General features: G+C 41.5%; 1 protein-coding gene across 2 annotated transcripts in view; it reads left to right on the top strand.

Moving 5' to 3' along the window:
- The window catches only part of cemip (cell migration inducing hyaluronidase 1), a 365,428-nt gene extending 353,242 nt beyond the window's left edge, over nt 1-12,186 (top strand). For both annotated transcript variants that reach the window (XM_060941115.1, XM_060941116.1), the window contains exons 28-29: nt 792-892; nt 11,180-12,186. In XM_060941115.1, the coding sequence (XP_060797098.1) occupies nt 792-892; nt 11,180-11,307 (229 nt within the window). In that variant the 3' untranslated portion in view covers nt 11,308-12,186. The remainder of the gene's footprint in view (nt 1-791; nt 893-11,179) is intronic.
- The last annotated feature ends 10,587 nt before the right edge of the window (nt 12,187-22,773 follow it).

Below are 22,773 nucleotides of genomic sequence, written 5' to 3' on the forward strand. Positions count from 1 at the left end.
AAAACATTTTAGAGTTCCAAATGTTTGTTTTCCAGCACAAAATTAAATGTTACAGAAAAAAAAAGTTTGTATCTGAGCAGCATATTACATAAAAGACCACTTTTCAGATGAAAAAAGAAAACATAATGAAGGCGACTGGGTTTTGGTGCAAAATTAAGAAGAAAGCGTGACAAAGTGTCCAGAAGAACTGTGGCTGGTTCTGCAAGATGCTCAGTAAAACCTACAGCTCATTTCCTTATAAAACTGCACTCATTGTACCTGAGACTACTATTTTTTTTTAAAGCAAAGAGTCGTCTCACACCAAATATTGACTTTCTTTCATTTATTATGGCTTAGATAGATAGATAGATAGATAGATAGATAGATAGATAGATAGATAGATAGATAGATAGATAGATAATGTTACAGCAGCAAGTGATCAGACATGCGAGAAAAAAAAGACAACATAAAATAGAATTAAAAAAAAAAATCTCGAGAATAAGCCGACTATACAATATATAGTTTATAGTATTTTTGAATGTTGAAACATTTCATTTCATTATTTTTAAGCCATGTTTGCTCTACAGCATTTCTTTATATGTGCCTAAGACTTTTGCACAGTATTGTATATATTGTCCCCCCCCCAGTTAGAATTTAGCATCTTTTTCCACCCGAATCTCTCCTTTTATGCATTTTAAAAAATTTTCTACTAGAAAATTATATATCAAATATACTGTAATGCTATAAGTTTAATTTGATCTGACTCTCTGGACACAGTAACAGATTTTTTTTTTTTTAACCACCACTTCCAGCTCTATAGTAATGATTACCTCCAAGGGAAAGCTGGCCACAAGGGGACCCTGGACCAAGATACTTGAAAAGCTGGGTGCGGACCCGAATGTGAAATTGAAAGGTAAAAACCACCATTTTGAACATTTTCTTGGGAATTTCTAGGAATCATTCAGCTTTGGTAATATATCAAGAAAGAGGAAAGTAGTAGCTCAGCAGTTAAGAGGCACTAGTGACTATAAGATAAAGTTAAAATAAAATCAGAGAGCAATGATTGTGTTGCTTTCGCAAAACACTCAATTACAGCTAGCCATGGGTGTGCCCTTGAACAAGACTCTTCAGCAAAAACTGCTAAACTGCCTCATTTTGTAAACTGCTTAAAGGAGATATGCAGAACCTTTATTTTTAAATAAATTTCTGAGTGGATAGTACAGTGGTGCTTGAAAGTTTGTGAACCCTTTAGAATTTATGTTTCTGCATAAATATGACCTAAAACATCATCAGATTTTCACACAAGTCCTAAAAGTAGATAAAGAGAACCCAGTTAAACAAATGAGACAAAATATTATACTTGGTCATTTATTTATTGAGGAAAATGATCCAATATTACATATCTGTGAGTGGCAAAAGTATGTGAACCTCTAGGATTAGCAGTTAATTTGAAGGTGAAATTAGAGTCAGGTGTTTTCAATCAATGGGATGACAATCAGGTGTGAGTGGGCACCCTGTTTTATTTAAAGAACAGGGATCTATCAAAGTCTGATCTTCACAACGCATGTTTGTGGAAGTGTATCATGGCACGAACAAAGGAGATTTCTGAGGACCTCAGAAAAAGTGTTGTTGATACTCATCAGGCTAGAAGAGGTTACAAAACTATCTCCAAAGAGTTTGGACTCCACCAATCCACAGTGAGACAGATTGTGTACAAATGGAGGAAATTCAAGACCATTGTTACCCTCCCCAGGAGTGGTCGACCAACAAAGATCACTCCAAGAGCAAGGCATGTAATGGTCGGTGAGGTCACAAAGGACCCCATGGTAACTTCTAAGCAAGTGAAGGCCTCTCTCACATTGGCTAATGTTAATGTTCATGAGTCCACCATCAGGAGAACACTGAACAACAATGGTGTGCATGGCAGGGTTGCAAGGAGAAAGCCACTGCTCTCCAGAAAGAACATTGCTGCTCTTCTGCAGTTTGGTAAAGATCACGTGGACAAGCCAGAAGGCTACTGGAAAAATGTTTTGTGGATGTATGAGACCAAAATAGAACTTTTTGGTTTAAATGAGAAGCATTATGTTTGGAGAAAGGAAAACACTGCATTCCAGCATAAGAACCTTATCCCATCTGTGAAACATGGTGGTGGTAGTATCATGGTTTGGGCCTGTTTTGCTGCATCTGGGCCAGGACGGCTTGCCATCATTGATGGAACAATGAATTCTGAATTATAGCAGCGAATTCTAAAGGAAAATGTCAGGACATCTGTCCATGAACTGAATCTCAAGAGAAGGTGGGTCATGCAGCAAGACAACGACCCTAAGCACACAAGTCGTTCTACCAAAGAATGGTGAAAGAAGAATAAAGTTAATGTTTTGGAATGGCCAAGTCAAAGTCCTGACCTTAATCCAATTGAAATGTTGTGGAAGGACCTGAAGCGAGCAGTTCATGTGAGGAAACCCACCAACATCCCAGAGTTGAAGCTGTTCTGTACGGAGGAATGGGCTAAAATTCCTCCAAGCCGGTGTGCAGGACTGATCAACAGTTACCGGAAACGTTTAGTTGCAGTTATTGCTGCACAAGGGGGTCACACCAGATACTGAAAGCAAAGGTTCACATACTTTTGCCACTCACAGATATGTAATATTGGATCATTTTCCTCAATAAATAAATGACCAAGTATAATATTTATGTCTCATTTGTTTAACTGGGTTCCCTTTATCTACTTTTAGGACTTGTGTGAAAATCTGATGATGTTTTAGGTCATATTTATGCAGAAATATAGAAAATTCTACAGGGTTCACAAACTTTCAAGCGCCACTGTATCTCCATCCTTGACTCTTGTATGCTGCATAAATGGGAATAAAAAATATATATCTTTTTGAGAGTTAAAATCGACCGCAAAGCTGACATTCGAGCTGCCCCCACTGAGCCAGCCAGCCCTGAGTGCGCGACGTCACAGCGGTAACTGGTTTTAAGGCCGAGGCCTTTGACAGCTATAGACCAAAGTCATATAAATAAAAATTTATGGTGAAAGTAAGAAATAGCGTTACCGACTTGCTCAACTAAGACTGATTTGACGTCATTGATTGTGGGTTGACTCTCATTAAAACAGGATAGGTGTTATAACTTATGCAACATACATGTACATGCATGCATTTTCACTGATAAAACGTAAAAGGCTAATTAAATAATCAGATGAACTGAGACAATCACATTCTGAAGCAAATTAAATAATCTTATACCGGTAACTTAAACACACAATACAAGTTACATGTATTAATCTAAATACAGGGAAATAACTTTTTTTTTTTTAATCCAAATGAGAGTCGGAGCTTACCCGTCTGTGTTCTTGCTTCTTGAAGGCAGATTGTTTTTGAAACAATCTGACTTTCAGTTGTTCATTCAGTTCTCCATTCATTTGCGTCTTCCATGTAAGGGCGAGATGGCAGCAATATCCAGTTTTGAAATAAGACAGCTGCTCCACTCATTCACTTTTCTTCATACTGTGTAGTCTGCCATTACTGCTCGGCTCAGGCAATTACTAAAACCCGGGATGGAATGGGATGTCACCGGTTTTAGCAACAACCGCGGGGCAGTCACTGCCTGAGTGATCTGTCCTGTCCAGTTCCGTCCCGGGTTTTAGCAACAATCCTCGGCTCACGCTCCGGGAGAACTGGTGCAACTGAACTTTGAACTCACTTTCCTTTAAAAAAAAAAATATATATATATATATATATATATATATATATATATATATATATATATACTTTCCTTTTCTTGTAGTTTTCTTTCTTTAATTGTTGGTACTGCACCCTCTTTCAATACGGGCTTATAGCCAACGCTGCTCAACAGATCAGAGGTCTCATACAAGTCCTCAGTAAAATGTGCAGAGCAGAGGAGAGACCACTTCGTAGGTGCCCAATGTGCCCGTGAACTTCTCGCAAAACGCGTCCAAATCTTTGCAGTTTGAACATTCTTGGGCCATAAATGCAACATAAATCCACCTTCTGTCGTGTTGCTGCACCGGCCAGCAACACATCTACGTGGCATGGCGATAAATTAACTCAAAATGGAGGCTTGGAGTTGCAGTCAGCTCTGTGTTTTAGTATAGCGGAAATGGCAATGAGACCAATAGACTTCCTGTTGTGACGTTACGGATGTCAAGGTCATTCACTCAGACCGCCACCTATATGAATCACTTTAATCATAAAAATTACTATATTAGATTTATTGTTAACGCTTAAAACTATTCCTGTGCCATTCTTGAGGTCTCAAGGCAGTTATAAACAAAAGTGAGGCCATGGTTTTGCATATATGCTTTAAACTGTTTAGCAGAAATTAAATGTTTCTGGCATAACCCAAAAATTGTGTCTGACATTTACTTTAGTTTTGCACAAAAACTACATGCATAATGTAGCTAGCAACTACAGGAAGCTGCCAGTTTAACATCATGTACACTGTGTGCCATATTTATTACACATGTGCATCAAGAACGTGCATTTTTATCCTAGTAATAATATTTGTATATTAATTCTTTAAAGTCAAATACTATTATTAATCTTAATGCAAATGGGAATTTATGTTGCTTGTGATGGTCACTGAAGCCGTACCTGACAGTATCCATTTTGCATACAGTTCTGCTACAGGTCCATCATCTCATTTATAACTAGAAGGGTACTTGGTAGAGTGCATATCTCTGCCAAGCCACTTATTATCGTCATCAAAATAAATTCACTTGAACATCGGATAATACTAAAGCTGTACATCAAATGTCATCAAAATCCGTTCACTACTTTTTGAGTTGTGTTGGGAAAAGATGAAAAAATACTGGATCCACATTGGCATCAAAATCTAATCAATTGTTCCTTGGCCCATGGCTCTCACCTTTCCTCAAAATTTCATCAAAATCTGTTCACTACTTTTTGAGTTACATTGGGAACAAACATACATAACCTCCAACAGCAAAGTTGGCAGAAGTAAATATATCAGTTTTTTTTTTAATTCCGTGTAATTCTGTGTTGGAATTAATACACATTACGTTGCATATGATATTGCATAGACATTAGGGGGCAATAATGTTTAACTGTTGTGGGAATTTACTATAGGGAGCCTTATAGCCTTACACTTACTGTTTATATTAACTTAGAATGGAATGTTATAATAAATTCATGATATGATAATTCACTGCACTTCCTCGCATGCCATATAACCCCTGCTGCCAAATGACTAAAGAGCCACACATACCTCATACCATCATGAAATGACTGTAATGAACTGACTCTGATTTGTAAGAATACATGCCAAGATGGCAGTGTCTCAGAACAGAGCATCCAGCTGGGCCGCATCTCTCCAAATCTGAAATGTCACATTAGCACTGGTGACGTATTGGTTATTTTTGGCCAACATTCCAAATCTCATTAAAAACTTTAAATCCAGTTGCCTACAACTGAGCTATATTCGGCCTATCAACACACTCACAGTATAATTTCAGATAATGGTGCTTAAAATTCTTAAAATTTGGGTTTTCATTTAGCATCATGAAAATTAATCACATTTATAATCACAGTGCTGTTGAATTCTCAAATTTGTTTAGTTAGGTGTTTAATTTTCAATGACTGCTAAATAAATAATAGATTCCCATTAATGCATTTCTATTAGGTTACCAATTCTGTAGTAACAACTTACCCAAGGACTTTGGTTTGGTAGATGCTGCACAGAAAATGTGCTATTCTTTAACAAGGAAAAACATATAATTATTATTATTCTAGAAGAAGAACTTTATTCATCACATGCTTGTGAAATTCCTCTCTGCATTTACAGTAACCCATCTGAAGCAGTGAACACACACATGAGCAATGAGCACACACACGTACCCAGAGCAGTGGGCAGCCATGCTAAGAGTGCCCGGGGAGCAGTTGGGAGTTAGGTGCCTTGCTCAAGGGCATCTCAACCCAAGGCCGTCCCATATTAACCTAACCGCATGTCTTTAGTTTGAGGGAAATCAGAGCACCCAGAGGAAACCCATGCAGACACGAGGAGAACATGCAAACTCCATACAGAAAGGCCCCCGTCAGCCGCTGGGCTCAAACCCAGAACCTTCTTGCTGTGAGGCGACCGTGCTAACCACTTACATCACTGTGCCACCCACACGGTTTCGCCACTTTTGTTTCTATCCAGATTCACTGGATATGAGCAATCGCGTGCTCTGATATCCTAGTAGTAGAGTAGCCAATCAGCTCATATACTGTGAGTAGAGAAAAATAAAAAGGCGGAGTGTGTTGCTGAACCAACCGAGGACAAAATAAAAGCTCTACTCGAAAACAAAATCCCAAAAAAGACAAGCAACAAAATATGAAATAAAATTATTTGATGGTAAGAACGTATCTTTTTTTTCGTGAATTATTATTATAGCATTTTTCACAAATTGCTAGTCATTTCACCGATTTGTTTACATTCTAAGCGGAAATTATTTTGTCGGCTGTTTCGTATAAAGTTTTTATTTATCGAATTTGCATAAATAAATTTTAAAAAATGCTCTGTTTCTCAAAATCCAGTGAATGCGGATAGAAGAAAACAGTTATTCCGCTCAATCTCATCGCACACGGATTATAGCCAACTACGCGCTTCGTCAGCTATCAGCTCATGTACGACTCGATTTCATGGAATAACTGTTAAATATGGAGACGTTTTCTGTTAGGAAATACTTATATAAAATCTTCAAGAGTAAAATATCTTGTAGATGTTCTACACCGGGCGGCATGGTGGTGTAGTGGTTAGTGCTGTCGCCTCACAGCAAGAAGGTCCAGGTTTGATCCCCGTGGCCGGCGAGGGCCTTTCTGTGAGGAGTTTGCATGTTCTCCCTGTGTCCGCATGGGTTTCCTCCGGGTGCTCCGGTTTCCCCCACAGTCCAAAGACATGCAGGTTAGGTTAACTGGTGACTCTAAATTGACCGTAGGTGTGAATGTGAGTGTGAATGGTGTCTGTGTCTATGTGTCAGCCCTGTGATGACCTGGCGACTTGTCCAGGGTGTACCCCGCCTTTTGCCCGTAGTCAGCTGGGATAGGCTCCAGCTTGCCTGCGACCCTGTAGAACAGGATAAAGCGGCTAGAGATAATGAGATGAGATGTTCTACACCATTAAATGTTGATATAAAAGGCTAAAAGTATGACGTCATTATTTTATCCCTTCAAATTTTTAATTGTCAGTAAATTTCTGTGGTACAAGAGGAATGACAGCTAAATGACAGCACTTTGGGATATGCTGTTTTAGAGTTGTAGAAAAAAAAATCATGCAAAGTCCATATACCAGCAGCTGAAAAGTGATGAGAATGCTGAAACTGTAAAGGTACGATTGAATGTGCCTCAGCCTCAGTAGTCCATAGTGAGGATTTTTTTTTTTCCAGCGGGAAAGATGAGAAATGAAAAGCTATGGAATTCATGGCGTTTCCCAGAATGCTCAGCATGTGAAAGGAACATGGCACACGTGTGTTAAACAGTGGAATGTGCAGACACAAATGCTGGAGCCACAGGGTTCTTCTTCCTGCCCCTCCCTTCTCACCCTGTTAACACGTGTTAGTCTCAGTCCCTTGTGCAGATTTCTGCATATTCAGTGCATGAGATCTTCTCAGACCTGAGCTTCATTTATATTCTCTATTTCATTAGGAAGAAATTTATTGAACAGTGTGTGTGTGTGTGTGTGAGAGAGAGAGAGAGATTGAAGCTAGAAATTCCTGACATTCTTGGATATTTGACCCAAACAATATGAATGAGTGTTACAACCCACAGCAAAGTCAAAAGTAATCATGTCAAGCGTAGCTGCAAACAGAGAATAAGGGACCAAGCACTATTAACTCAGCCTCCCTTCTAGCATGGAGGAGGACCAAAAGCCATTCAGTACATGCTCCCATGGATGACAATTTGATGGCAATACACCAAGACATGCTGTCATACTGAGATACTACCTCACTTCCTGTTTTCAGTAGTCCTCCCTAGTTACAGTTTGGTAACTATATGTGCCAGGATTGATGTCAATACTTTAAAGTAGAGAAATGAGAAACAGATCATCTTCTGATTAGCTACATCACGGTCAAATTTATTTGTATGTTATTGGCAAACGTTTTATGGAGAAAGCAACATGCCACATGTGTTAGTGGAATCTTCTGATGACAAATTCTTACTTCAGTTTCCCAATAGCCTAGCTACTCTGGGTGACCGATCATTTACTGTTGCGGCACCCAAACTATGGAACAGTTTGCCTGCGTTTATCCGAAATGCCACTAATATAGGTGCTTTTAAACACGTCCTGAAAACTCATTCATTCAGGAAGGCATATCGCTGCCAGTAGAATAATTTTATTTTAATGTTTATATTACTGCATATTCAGTTTTCATTTTCTTTACTATTGCAGCATTAGTTAGATATTTGTCTCTGTCCTTAAAATTTGTATATAATCTCATCTCATAGGCCCAGGTCGGGCGCCATGCTTTGCATGGGCCGAGCCAGATGCAAGTGAGCAAAACCTATTGTTTGACTTCGTTTACGTTGGGTTCGGCCCATGTGGGGTGCAGCGTTTGACCTGGGCATAAGACAAGCAAACTATGTTTTATTGTAATATATTTTCTGTAATGTGTGAGTAAGCATATTCAACATAACGCACACTATGAGCGTGGCATAGTGGTGTAGTGGTTAGCACCATCACCTCACAGCAAGAAGGTCCGGGTTCGAGCCCCGTGGCTGGCGAGGGCCTTTCTGTGTGGAGTTTGCATGTTCTCCCCGTGGCTGTGTGGGTTTCCTCCGGGTGTTCCAGTTTCCCCCACAGTCCAAAGACATGCAGGTTAGGCTAATTGGTGGCTCTAAATTGACCGTAGGTGTGAATGAGAGTGTGAATGGTTGTTTGTTTCTGTCTGTCAGCCCTGCGATGACCTGGCAACTTGTCCAGGGTGTACCCTGCCTCTCGCCCATAGTCAGCTGGGATAGGCTCCAGCTTACCTGCGACCCTGTACAGGATAAGCGCTTACGGATAATGGATGGAATGGATGGACGTACACTATGTCAATAAATTATTATTATTATGGAACTGGAAAAAAGTATTGGAAAAAAATGAAAATGGCACAAAATCCAGTATGGTGGAAATTAACATCATGGTGTAAGTTAACTCAAATGAGAGGATTGAGTTGTTATTATTGCAAAGATATATCCAGATGTGACCTGTTGATGGTGCTAGAATGCTTGAGGGATGCAATGTTCACTTTTAAGATAAAAAATACAACATACAGTGAAAAAACATGCAGTGTTTTGCATAAATGTTCACACCACTGTGTCCAGGTTACACAGCAATGGGGGTGAATACTTATGCAATCAGAAAATGTAATGTTCATAATTTTAAATAAATAATGGTGCAAACTATATTGCTACCCACCTACAGTGGTGCTTGAAAGTTTGTGAACCCTTTAGAATTTTCTATATTTCTGCATAAATATGACCGAAAACATCATCAGATTTCCACACAAGTCCTAAAAGTAGATAAAGAGAACCCAGTTAAACAAATGAGACAAAAATATTATACTTGGTCATTTATTTATTGAGAAAAATGATCCAATATTACATATCTGTGAGTAGCAAAAGTATGTGAACCCCTAGGATTAGCAGTTAATTTGAAGGTGAAATTAGAGTCAGGTGTTTTCAATCAGTGGGATGACAATCAGGTGTGAGCGGGCACCCTGTTTTATTTAAACAACAGGGATCTATCAACATCTGATCTTCACAACACATGTTTGTGGAAGTGTATCATGCCACGAACAAAGGAGATTTCTGAGGACCTCAGAAAAAGCGTTGTTGATGCTCATCAGGCTGGAAAAGGTTACAAAACCATCTCTAAAGAGTTTGGACTCCACCAATCCACAGTCAGACAGATTGTGTACAAATGGAGGAAATTCAAGACCATTGTTAACCTCCCCAGGAGTGGTCAACCAACAAAGATCACTCCAAGAGCAAGGCGTGTAATAGTCGGCGAGGTCACAAAGGACCCCAGGGTAACTTCTAAGCAACTGAAGGCCTCTCTCACATTGGCTAATGTTAATGTTCATGAGTCCACCATCAGGAGAACACTGAACAACAATGGTGTGCATGGCAGGGTTGCAAGGAGAAAGCCACTGCTCTCCAAAAAGAACATTGCTGCTCGTCTGCAGTTTGCTAAAGATCACGTGGACAAGCCAGAAGGCTATTGAAAATGTTTTGTGGACAGATGAGACCAAAATAGAACTTTTTGGTTTAAATGAGAAGCGTTATGTTTGGAGAAAGGAAAAACACTGCATTCCAGCATAAGAACCTTATCCCATCTGTGAAACATGGTGGTGGTAGTATCATGGTTTGGGCCTGTTTTGCTGCATCTGGGCCAGGACAGCTTGCCATCATTGCTGGAACAATGAATTCTGAATTATAGCAGCGAATTCTAAAGGAAAATGTCAGGACATCTGTCCATCTCAAGAGAAGGTGGGTCATGCAGCAAGACAACGACCCTAAGCACACAAGTCGTTCTACCAAAGAATGGTTAAAGAAGAATAAAGTTAAATGTTTTGGAATGGCCAAGTCAAAGTCCTGACCTTAATCCAATCAAAATATTGTGGAAGGACCTGAAGCGAGCAGTTCATGTGAGGAAACCCACCAACATCCCAGAGTTGAAGCTGTTCTGTACGGAGGAATGGGCTAAAATTCCTCCAAGCCGGTGTGCAGGACTGATCAGCAGTTACCACAAATGTTTAGTTGCAGTTATTGCTGCACAAGGGGGTCACACCAGATACTGAAAGCAAAGGTTCACATACTTTTGCCACTCACAGATATGTAATATTGGATCATTTTCCTCAATAAATAAATGACTGAGTATAATATTTTTGCCTCATTTGTTTGACTGGGTTCTCTTTATCTACTTTTAGGACTTGTGTGAAAATCTGATGATGTTTTCGGTCATATTTATGCAAAAATATAGAAAATTCTAAAGGGTTCACAAACTTTCAAGCACCACTGTACCACCACCACCAACCACACACACCTTTCAGTTTGTACCATTGCAAAATGTGGAAAAGTTGAAAGGTTTATTTTCAAACATTTACATTTCTGCAACTTCTGGATGTTTTGCTGCATTCTCATACACTGAGGTAGAACAGGGAAAATTAATCTTATTTCCTGTTTCTCTGCAGAAAAACTGGCATTTGTGGGCTTTAAAGGCAGCTTCCGGCCTGACTGGGTGAGACTGGCGGTGGATAAAGAGCATGCCAAGCTTCACCAGGTGCTACCGGTACCCATTGTACGGATGATGAAGCTCTGAGATCTTCCAGTGCCGCCCCTGATCACTCAAACACAGCCAGGACTACTGAACTCCGATGGCCAATCTAAAGCAAGCATGTGTTCGCGTCACTCCTCTCATCCGGATCAGTGTGTGATGTCGATGTATGTGATAATGTGGACATTATGTGAATCTTTCAGATTGTGTTGTCAGTGTAAATATAATTTTTGCCACACGAGTGAGAACAATGTGAGAAAGACACACCACGTTCTTTGTTTTTTTTCTGCCCTCTCTCTGTGGTGTTTATCATTCCAAAAAACAAGGTTTTTCTATCCTGTAAAAAAAAAGTTTTCAGATTGTAAACGTTGTGAGGTCTGAGGTTCTTGCCATTTCATTATAGCATACCAGATTTTGTGGTCAGTTTGTTGTAGCATACAAGAGATCCAGAAAGAAAAGGAGCATGCAGTCTGACTTGATGAATAGCTGCAGAGGGGGGAAAAAAAGCACAGCTATGTATATGTGTTTGGGTTTAAACCTGTGAAAAGATTTGACAATGTGTATTCCATCAGGCAGGGAAATAGCCGAAATAGCTGGTCTTTTTTCGGGGGTTGTGATTTGTTAGTGATTTGTATGTTTTGTGTGTTTCTAAAATCCTTCAGATTGATAACAGAGATATATTTTCTACTTATTTATTGTACAGGCACTATTGAGCAAATTCAAAATGGACATCTCTTTTGAGTTGTAATGTAATTCTGTCCAATCTGTAAAAACGCATCTGAACAAAATTCCACTTTCTTGTATTATTGGAAATTTGCATACATTAACCTTGAGTTGTACATTGATGTGCTGTAAATGTGATTTTCAAGTAATGTATCACTTTGAATCAAACCTTTTGTACAGAAATAAATGATAAAGCTCTGACTTGTCAATGTTTCATGATATTTTGTTGTGTTTCTATGTCTAATGTCCTTATGCACATGTGGATCTCTCTTTTTCAGATCAATGAACATTGAGGAATGGATGATAGTGGTCATAGATTCATTACATCCATCCATATCCTGTTCTACAGGGTCACAGGCAAGCTGGAACCTATCCCAGCTGACTATGGGCAAGAGGCGGGGTACACCCTGGTGTACACAAGTCGCCAGGTCATCACAGGGCTGACACAAACAACCATTCACACTCACACCTACGGTCAATTAGACCCACCAATTAGCTGGGTGCTACGGTTTCCCCCACCAGAGCACCCAGAGGAAACCCACGCAGACACGGGGAAAACATGCAAACTCCACACAGAAAGGCCCTCGCCAGATGCTGGGCTCGAACTCAGAACCTTCTTGCTGTGAGGCGACAGTGCTAACCACTACACCACCGTGCCACCCCATTACAATGTGATTTCGATGCAAATTATGTGCTGCTTAGAAAAGCTTTAAGGACTTTGAGGCTACACCACCTTCACGAGTGCTGACAGGCATTGAAGTCATGCCTCCTGTTACAATAAAAGTCCATCACCAAAAGAATTTATAACGTTTAGTCAAACAACATAGAATTCCGATCAGCTGCTGTGTTTCTCTGTGAAAGGTGGATTCAGCAGATGAGGCTATTGTGCTGTTGGGACGTTTTGACCCTCTCTGCTGTGGGTGTGGTTCTTAGTCCCATTAGAAACCATGTGGAATGTTATACTCTTTCACACAAAGTAGGGAAGGCATTTAAGAAAACAAAAAACTAAAAAAAAAAAAAAATCCCTACAGGCCTGGGTTGTTGGAAAAAGAAGCTGCAGCTATCTCAGTTCTCAGCCATGAAATTACCACCACAGGAAGTATAAAATGCTTGGTGGGGGTACAAAAGAAATGAACTTTGATCATGAGGAGAAAGTGTGTTGAACATGGTCTGTTAAAAACATCCTTTAAAAAAACAAAACAACAAAAAAAACAGCTCCTCGCGTTCGGTTATTTCCGTAAGGCCATACTGTTTACCTCAAGATGTAGGAAAACGGTCCCAAAACAGAGAAAAACAATCCATCAAAACGATCAAATCTCTTCTGCATCATATTTGTTCTTGCAAGACAAAGGAAAATGCCATGTACAATAAAAAAAAAACTTGAAAATTTCAGATGACCTTGCAGTCAGCATCTTTAAAAGTAGACTGCCTTCTCATCTCATCTCATTATCTCTAGCCGCTTTATCCTTCTACAGGGTCGCAGGCAAGCTGGAGCCTATCCCAGCTGACTACGGGCGAAAGGCGGGGTACACCCTGGACAAGTCGCCAGGTCATCACAGGGCTGACACATAGACACAGACAACCATTCACACTCACATTCACACCTACGGTCAATTTAGAGTCACCAGTTAACCTAACCTGCATGTCTTTGGACTGTGGGGGAAACCGGAGCACCCGGAGGAAACCCACGCGGACACAGGGAGAACATGCAAACTCCGCACAGAAAGGCCCTCGCCGGCCACGGGGCTCGAACCCGGACCTTCTTGCTGTGAGGCGACAGCGCTAACCACTACACCACCGTGCCGCCCGTAGACTGCCTTTTGATTTCATAAAACCGGTGAAATTTAGTTCCCTCTGAAATTTGGTCATTGTGATATATTTATTTCTGTAATATCTTTAAAAAACAACAACAACAGGCCATACTGTGGCTGGGAAGTTATTTAATTTGAGGGGATTCCTGAGCAAATAATGTGCATGAAATCACTCGCTTTGCGCAGTCAAGCAGACAGAGGAAGTCCGTGTGCACATGTGCAGGTTTACCTTTCGTCGTCGTCTTCTTCTTCTTTTAGGTTTTACAGCAGCTGGCATCCAGTGTTGCATTACTGCCATCTACAGGTTTACCCTGACCTTGCACTGACAGTTACATCATTGTTGCTAAAAGAACAGCTGATCACACCGAGGTGCTCGCTGACCAGTGATATTTATTATTTTGGTCCTGCGTTTCCTTTCCTTAGCAACATAACGTCTTTTCTTCTCGCTTTCTGTTACTGTAGTCGGTCTTTCACGTTTCATTCACACACTCACGTCCTCCATTTTTCTCTCCTGTTTCAAATTTGTATCCCACAATGCCTTGTGCGAATGGGGAAAGCCCACCACGTGATGCATGACATAGTATCTTGAATTGCGTCATGGTGGAGCAAGAAATAATAGCGGAGAATTTAGGGCCACGTGGTCCTAAATTCATTAATTGTTCTATTTTTAAAGAACTAATAAAATTGGAAGTCTGTGATTTGAATTCAGTAGCTTTCGGTCCACTAAACAAAAATGATTGGGTGTCAGGGAAAATTATTTTTATGACCTACACTTGAAAAATCTGAAAGGCAGTCTACCTTTAAGTGTTTGCTCGTTCTATAATAAAAATAATTACATCATAAGTCAAGTTTATTTGTATAGCGCTTTTAACAATAAACATTGTCGCAAAGCGGCACGGTGGTGTAGTGGTTAGCGCTGTCGCCTCACAGCAAGAAGGTCCTGGGTTCGAGCCCCGGGGCCGGCGAGGGCCTTTCTGTGTGGAGTTTGCATGTTCTCCCCGTGTCCACGTGGGTTTCCTCCGGGTGCTCCGGTTTCCCCCACAGTCCAAAGACATGCAGGTTAGGTTAACTGGTGACTCTAAAATTGACCGTAGGTGTGAATGTGAGTGTGAATGGTTGTCTGTGTCTATGTGTCAGCCCTGTGATGACCTGGCGACTTGTCCAGGGTGTACCCCGCCTTTCGCCCGTAGTCAGCTGGGATAGGCTCCAGCTTGCCTGCGACCCTGTAGAAGGATAAAGCGGCTAGAGATAATGAGATGAGATGAGATTGTCGCAAAGCAGCTTTACAGAATTTGAACGACTTAAAACATGAGCTAATTTTATCCCTAATCTATCCCCAATGAGCAAGCCTGTGGCGACAGTGGCAAGGAAAAACTCCCTCAGACGACATGAGGAAGAAACCTCGAGAGGAACCAGACTCAAAAGGGAACCCATCCTCATTTGGGCAACAACAGACAGCCTGACTATAATATTAACAGTTTTAACATGAGGACAGTTTCGTTGATGTTATAACTCTTCATTGATGGAAACTTGAGTGCAAAACTGTTCATGACAACTGCAGTCCTAAAGTTAGCAAGATAACTGTAGTCCTCAGCCATAAAAGCATTACTGTAAGAGTCCAGAGCGTCCTCCAGGTATAACCCTCAACTGTCCTCATGGGGCCGTCCTTTACAGGAGCGGTGCGATAAAACTCCGACCAGACACAGGGCACCAGGATGGACCAAGCAGGTCCGAGGGGCAGAAGAGGCCAGCATCTCAATCCCAGGACCAACATGCAACTCAGAGGGACAGATTGGGGGGGGGGAGAAAGAAAACACATGTTGTTAGGTATGCCTTAAAAATGACAAGTATTAAATCTGTGACAAGTATTAAAAAATGACAAGTATTAAATCACCACTTACAGTGGTGCTTGAAAGTTTGTGAACCCTTTAGAATTTTCTATATTTCTGCATAAAGATGACCTAAAACATTATCAGATTTTCACACAAGTCCTAAAAGTAGATAAAGAGAACCCAGTTAAACAAATGAGACAAAAATATTACACTTGGTCATTTATTTATTGAGGAAAATGATCCAATATCACACATCTCATCTCATTACCTCTAGCCGCTTTATCCTGTTCTACAGGGTCGCAGGCAAGCTGGAGCCTATCCCAGCTGACTACAGGCGAAAGGCGGGGTACACCCTGGACAAGTCGCCAGGTCATCACAGGGCTTATTACATATCTGTGAGTGGCAAAAGTATGTGAACCTCTAGGATTAGCAGTTAATTTGAAGGTGAAATTAGAGTCAGGTGTTTGTCATCCCATTGATTGAAATCAGGTGTGAGTGGGCACCCTGTTTATTTAAAGAACAGGGATCAATCAAAATCTGATCTTCTCAATATGTTTGTGGAAGTGTATCATGGCACGAACAAAGGAGATTTCTGAGGACCTCAGAAAATGCGTTGTTGATGGTCATCAGACTGGAAAAGGTTACAAAACCATCTCTAAAAAGAGTTTGGACTCCACCAATCCACAGTCAGACAGACTGTGTACAAATGGAGGAAATTCAAGACCATTGTTACCCTCCCCAGGAGTGGTCGACCAACAAAGATCCCTCCCAGAGCAAGGCGTGTAATAGTCAGCGAGGTCACAAAGGACCTCAGGGTAACTTCTAAGCAACTGAAGGCCTCTCTCACATTGGCTAAATGTTAATGGTCATGAGCCCACCATCAGGAGAACACTGAACAACAATGGTGTGCATAGCAGGGTTGCAAGGAGAAAGCCACTGCTCTCCAAAAAGAACATCTGCTCATCTGCAGTTTGCTAAAGATCATGTGGACAAGCCAGAAGGCTATTGGAAAAAATGTTTTGTGGATGGATGAGACCAAAATAGAACTTTTTGGTTTAAATAAGAAGCGTTATGTTTGGAGAAAGGAAAACACTGCATTCCAGCATAAGAACCTTATCCCATCTGTGAAACATGGTGGTGGTAGTATCATGGTTTGGGCCTGTTTTGCTGCATCTGGGCCAGGACGGCTTGCCATCATTGATGGAACAATGAATTCTGAATTATACCAGCGAATTCTCAAGGAAAATGTCAGGACATCTGTCCATGAACTGAATCTCAAGAGAAGGTGGGTCATGCAGCAAGACAACGACCCAAAGCACACAAGTCGTTCTACCAAAGAATGGTTAAAGAAGAATAAAGTTAATGTTTTGGAATGGCCAAGTCAAAGTCCTGACCTTAATCCAATCAAAATGTTGTGGAAGAACCTGAAGTGAGCAGTTCATGTGAGGAAACCCACCAACATCCCAGAGTTGAAGCTGTTCTGTACGGAGGAATGGGCTAAAATTCCTCCAAGCCAGTGTGCAGGACTGATCAACAGTTACCGGAAACGTTTAGTTGCAGTTATTGCTGCACAAGTGGGTCACACCAGATACTGAAAGCAAAGGTTCACATACTTTTGCCACTCACATATGTAATATTGGATCATTTTACATGTAATATTGGATCATATACATGACCAAGTATAATATTTTTGTCTCATTTGTTTAACTGGGTTCTCTTTATCTACTTTTAGGACTTGTGTGAAAATCTGATGTCTCATCTCATCTCATTATCTCTAGCCGCTTTATCCTGTTCTACAGGGTTGCAGGCAAGCTGGAGCCTATCCCAGCTGACTACGGGCGAAAGGCGGGGTACACCCTGGACAAGTCGCCAGGTCATCACAGGGCTGACACATAGACACAGACAACCATTCACACTCACATTCACACCTACGGTCAATTTAGAGTCACCAGTTAACCTAACCTGCATGTCTTTGGACTGTGGGGGAAACCGGAGCACCCGGAGAAAACCCACGCGGACACGGGGAGAACATGCAAACTCCGCACAGAAATGCCCTCGCCGGCCACGGGGCTCGAACCCGGACCTTCTTGCTGTGAGGCGACAGCGCTAACCACTACACCACCGTGCCGCCCCGAAAATCTGATGTTTTAGGTCATATTTATGTAGAAAATTCTAAAGGGTTCACCAACGTTCAAGCACCACTGTGCTTACTACCTGCTTCCCATTCTTGTATTAATTATTTATGAACAGTTTCTCTTTCTTGCATCATCAGCATCCCTTAGTTTCGTCACTTGTTTCCTGCTTCACCTTTCTTAAACTGCTTCCCCTTCTTTCATCACTTGCTTCCTACCTGCTTCCCTTTATTCCAACATTTGCTTCCTTCCTGCATCCTATTCTTGCACCATGTACTTACTACCTGCTTGCTTTTCTTGTATCATTTTCTTGCTACCTGCTTACCTTCGTTGTATCTCTTACTTACCTGCTTCTCTTTCTTGCATCATTTACTTCCAACCACTTACTTCTCACATCCCAAATAAGCTACTCCACTGCCAGCTCCAATTAATCCAAAACTCTGCAGCCAGGATCATAACACACTCAAAATCCACAAGCCATGGAACACCTTTATTTATGCAGCTTCACTGGCTCCCAGTTGCATATCGAGTCCAATTTAAGGTCCTGCTCCTAGCTTATAAAGACCCTACATAACCATACTCCCACTTATCTCAGTGACCTCCTTAAGAACTCCACCCCTGCCCATTCACTGTGATCCTCCCCAGCAGGTTTACTGAGAATACCAAACAGGAACCTCAACACCATGGGAGAAAGAGCATTCAGTCACATTGCCCCTAAAATTCATTTTCTTTTTACATCAGACACTGAATCCATTGCAGACATTAAACGCCACCTGAAAACTCATCTCTTTAAGCCAGCGTATTCACTGTGGCTTGGTTTTACTACCTTGTAAATATGAGATTACCATGAGTTGGCCTAGTGGTTAGCGTGTCCACCTCTCAATCGGGAGATTGCAAGTTCTATGGTTGGGTCATACCAAAGACCATCATAAAAATGGTACTGTACCTACTGCCGTCTGGCAAGGCACAGTGCAATACAGATACGAGTAGGGAGTCAAACTCTCGCGGTTACCAGAGGACTAGCCCCCCACTGTAACCCTAGCTATGTAATAAGTGAGAGGCCGAGGGCTACGGAAACGGAGATTGGCGCCGCCCTATGCGCTACATGGTGTGGGAAAGACTTTGAAATATGAGATTACTGTTCATTTAATATTTTATTAATTGCATTTGTATGTTTCTATGTGTGAAATGACCTTGGCTGTCATGAAAGGCACTTTTAAATAATATGTATTATTAGTAGTAGTATTATTTACCAGTGTTGTAGTCAAATCACTAAACCTCAAGTCCGAGTCCAGTCCTGAGTCTCCAGTGTTCAAGTCAGTCAAATCCAAGTCATTAAAGAAAATTTCGAGTTGAGTCTGAGTCGAGTCTACTACTGATCCAAGTTGAGGCTGAGTTGAGTCTGAGATCAAAATTACGCACTATTTGAAGGACACTGCTGCTGCCTTTATGTGAAACCATCTCTGCTACTGTGTCAGATTAGCATTACTGCTCGACTGCCCCATTTTAGTGAATAGGCTACAGATAAAAAGCTTGTTCATCGCTCAGCAAGCCCTGCCCACTATCAACAGGGCAAATGACATGAGAGAGGGTTAACACTAGCTAGTTCATCGGTCAGCAAGCAAGCCCTGCTACCAACAGAGCAATGAACATAGCCTGTCACTTCCTTCTCTGGGTGGAGTCTTGCCAAATGATGATTGAAGTTCAAGGTCATCTCCTTGATAGTTCTTCTACATATGGAACACATAGCAGTGCATTTTTTCCCACTGCTCGAGAAGTCTGTATAAGCAAAGCGGATTCTAGGGATTTCTCTCAAGGCATTTTAGTGCCATTAAGGGATAAGAAGGATTCTAGGGGCTTCTCTCAAGGCATTTTAGTGCCATTAACATTAGTTTGTTCCTGAACATGACATATGAACAGGTGAATATGCATTCTCTTGCATGAAATTAGTATAAAAATTAATGTAGATATAAAATATCTTATGCCAAATTATGGCATGTTGCAAAAAATAAAGAAAAAAAATCAGAGTCCTCGTCTCCAATTTACGAGTCCGAATGCAGTTAATATACGAGTCCAAGTCCGAGTCCATCCATCCATCATCTGTAGCCGCTTATCCTGTTCTACAGGGTCGCAGGCAAGCTGGAGCCTATCCCAGCTGACTACGGGCGAAAGGCGGGGTACACCCTGGACAAGTCGCCAGGTTATCGCAGGGCTGACACAGATACAAACAACCATTCACACTCACACCTACGGTCAATTTAGAGCCACCAATGAGCTTAACCTGCATGTCTTTGGACTGTGAGGGAAACCGGAGCACCTGGAGGAAACCCACGCAGACATGGGGAGAACATGCAAACTCCACACAGAAAGGCCCTCGCCGGCTGCTGGGTTTGAACCCAGGACCTTCTTGCTGTGAGGCAACAGTGCTCCAAGCCCGAGTCATCGGTGCTCAAGTCCAAGTCAAGTCACAAGTCGGACTCAAGGACAAGCCTGTTACTTACTGTCAGTATCCCTTTGTTTCATCACTTGCTTCTATCCTGATTCCCATTTCCTTAATTGCTTGCTTCCTATCTGCTTGTCTCATCTCATCTCATTATCTCTAGCCGCTTTATCCTTCTACAGGGTCGCAGGCAAGCTGGAGCCTATCCCAGCTGACTACAGGTGAAAGGCGGGGTACACCCTGGACAAGTCGCCAGGTCATCACAGGGCTGACACATAGACACAGACAACCATTCACACTCACATTCACACCTACAGTCAATTTAGAGTCACCAGTTAACCTAACCTGCATGTCTTTGGACTGTGGGGGAAACCGGAGCACCCGGAGGAAACCCACGCGGACACGGGGAGAACATGCAAACTCCACACAGAAAGGCCCTCGCCGGCCCCGGGGCTCGAACCCAGGACCTTCTTGCTGTGAGGCGACAGCGCTAACCACTACCTATCTGCTTGTCATATATTGAATTTCTTTCTTCCTACCTGCTTCCCTTTCTTCCATCACTTGCTTCCTGTCAGCTTCCCTTTTTCCACTCCTTGCTTCCTTTTCTTATGTCAGAGTTACTACATATCCCCCTTTCTAACATCACTTCCTTACGACCTACTCCTCTTTATGTTGCTGAGTTACTACCCACTTCCTTTTCTAACATTACTTACCCACTATCTTCCTATTCACAGAATTGTTTGACAATTCAAAACATTCAAAATATTTCTGAATATTTGCCTCAAAGCTTTACTTACTACTTCTTGTGTACAGGACGACAGGTTTGTGTGTCTTAGGTTGGGGTGGGACAAGATGTACGTTTTCGCTTTTCACCAGATGCTGAGGGAGCATGAGAATTACTGAAGCCACACCAGACCTCCAATCAGCCAGTGCACTCACAGGCCTTAAAGCCCTTTTACACAACATAACAGCAGCCACTGGGATCATTTGTGTGCATCCCTCAGCAGTACAGATGGGACATTTTGTGTGTCTTCTCTACAAACCATTACTGAATTTATATCCCCCTTAACAACTCACAGAAAAAGAAAGGGACAGATGATGAATGAATGCATTCAGGCTCAGGAAAGTTCCTCTGGCTGCTGTGACAGGCCTCATTTGTCTAGAGCTCTCTTTGTTCCTTTTAAAACCTCCAGGTGGATTTCATGTCCGTAATGTTTAGATTATTTGAGTTTCTTCTCTATTACGCCACTATTCCTGGGAGCCAACACATTCTTCCTTAAAACAGAGTCTCCATATTTCATTCTGGGCTTTGTTTCTTTTCTACATCTCAAAAGCATGTCACTGTTTGTCTCACACTATAGATAATGCTAAAATCTAATTTCATTACAGATAAAACAAAAAAATAACATAGGCGCTTTGTATACACACTCCAATGTAGGTAGTGGCTTGGTTCCAGAGCTTGCTTTAAGAAGCCCAGTGTGTCACAGTTCCATATCTTGGAAAAATTGTGTCCAGGAATGAAGATGAGGAGGGGTGGAATAAGTTTATATGTGCAATTAAGAGGAAATGTTAACTTCATTACCTAATGTAGCATCTTTCTTTTACATAGCCTTGGATGCAAAGAGCTACTACTAACATCATCCTAAGACAATCTTCTGGATACAGCATTAGATTTATTCTTCCTCACTACACATTAGGGTAGGTGTAGTGTTTCTATGCCACTTCTGCTCACAATAACAATGGAGGTACTCCTTAGGTAGCTTTTGGGCTCCTCACACTACTGGCAAAAAAACAAAACAAAATAAACGACCAACCAGGACCCCATTCTTCATGCACTACTTAACAGATCCAAGACAAGAGTACATGTACCAGATTTATCAACTGAGATAATTACAAAACAGCCTAATTTGGCTCTTCATACTACACTTGAGAAATTGGTTAGTACAACCAGATTCAAATGTCAGTCTAAGACTACAGGAGGTACCATATGGGCTCACTGAAATCGAGCCAAAGACCAGGCAACATTTTTCCCAATCTTTACCTGTCCATTCACTGAGCCTCAGGTTCCTGAGAGGGCTTCTGTACTCATCGTCCATCTATTCCAAGCTAGTGCAAGTGTTGTGCATTCCGAGATGCTTTTCTGCTCAACACAGTTGTAAAGAGTAGCAATTTGAGTCCCTCTCGCCTTCCAGACAGCTCGAATCATCCTGGCAAGTTTCCTCTTACCTCTTTCATCAACAAAGTGTTTTCACCTGCAGAACTTCTGCTCACTGGACGTTTTCTGTACCATTCCATGCAAACTCTCGAGACTGTTGAGTGTGAAAACACCAGGAGCTCAGCAGTTAAATATTCAAACCAGCCTTCAGTGTCACATCGATTTTCCTCATTCTGATGTGATTATCATCTGACGCTCTTGACCTGTATGATTTTATGCATTGTACTGCTGCCATATGATTGGTTGATTGGATAATTGTGTAAATAAGCAGATATATAGGTGATCCTCTCAAACTGACTGGTGAGTCAGTTAATCAATCATTGCCTAATAAAAATATGAAGAGATATAGTACTGTGCA

Source organism: Neoarius graeffei, chromosome 15 (genome assembly GCF_027579695.1).
Source record: "Neoarius graeffei isolate fNeoGra1 chromosome 15, fNeoGra1.pri, whole genome shotgun sequence".
In the NCBI taxonomy this organism is placed as follows: domain Eukaryota; kingdom Metazoa; phylum Chordata; class Actinopteri; order Siluriformes; family Ariidae; genus Neoarius; species Neoarius graeffei.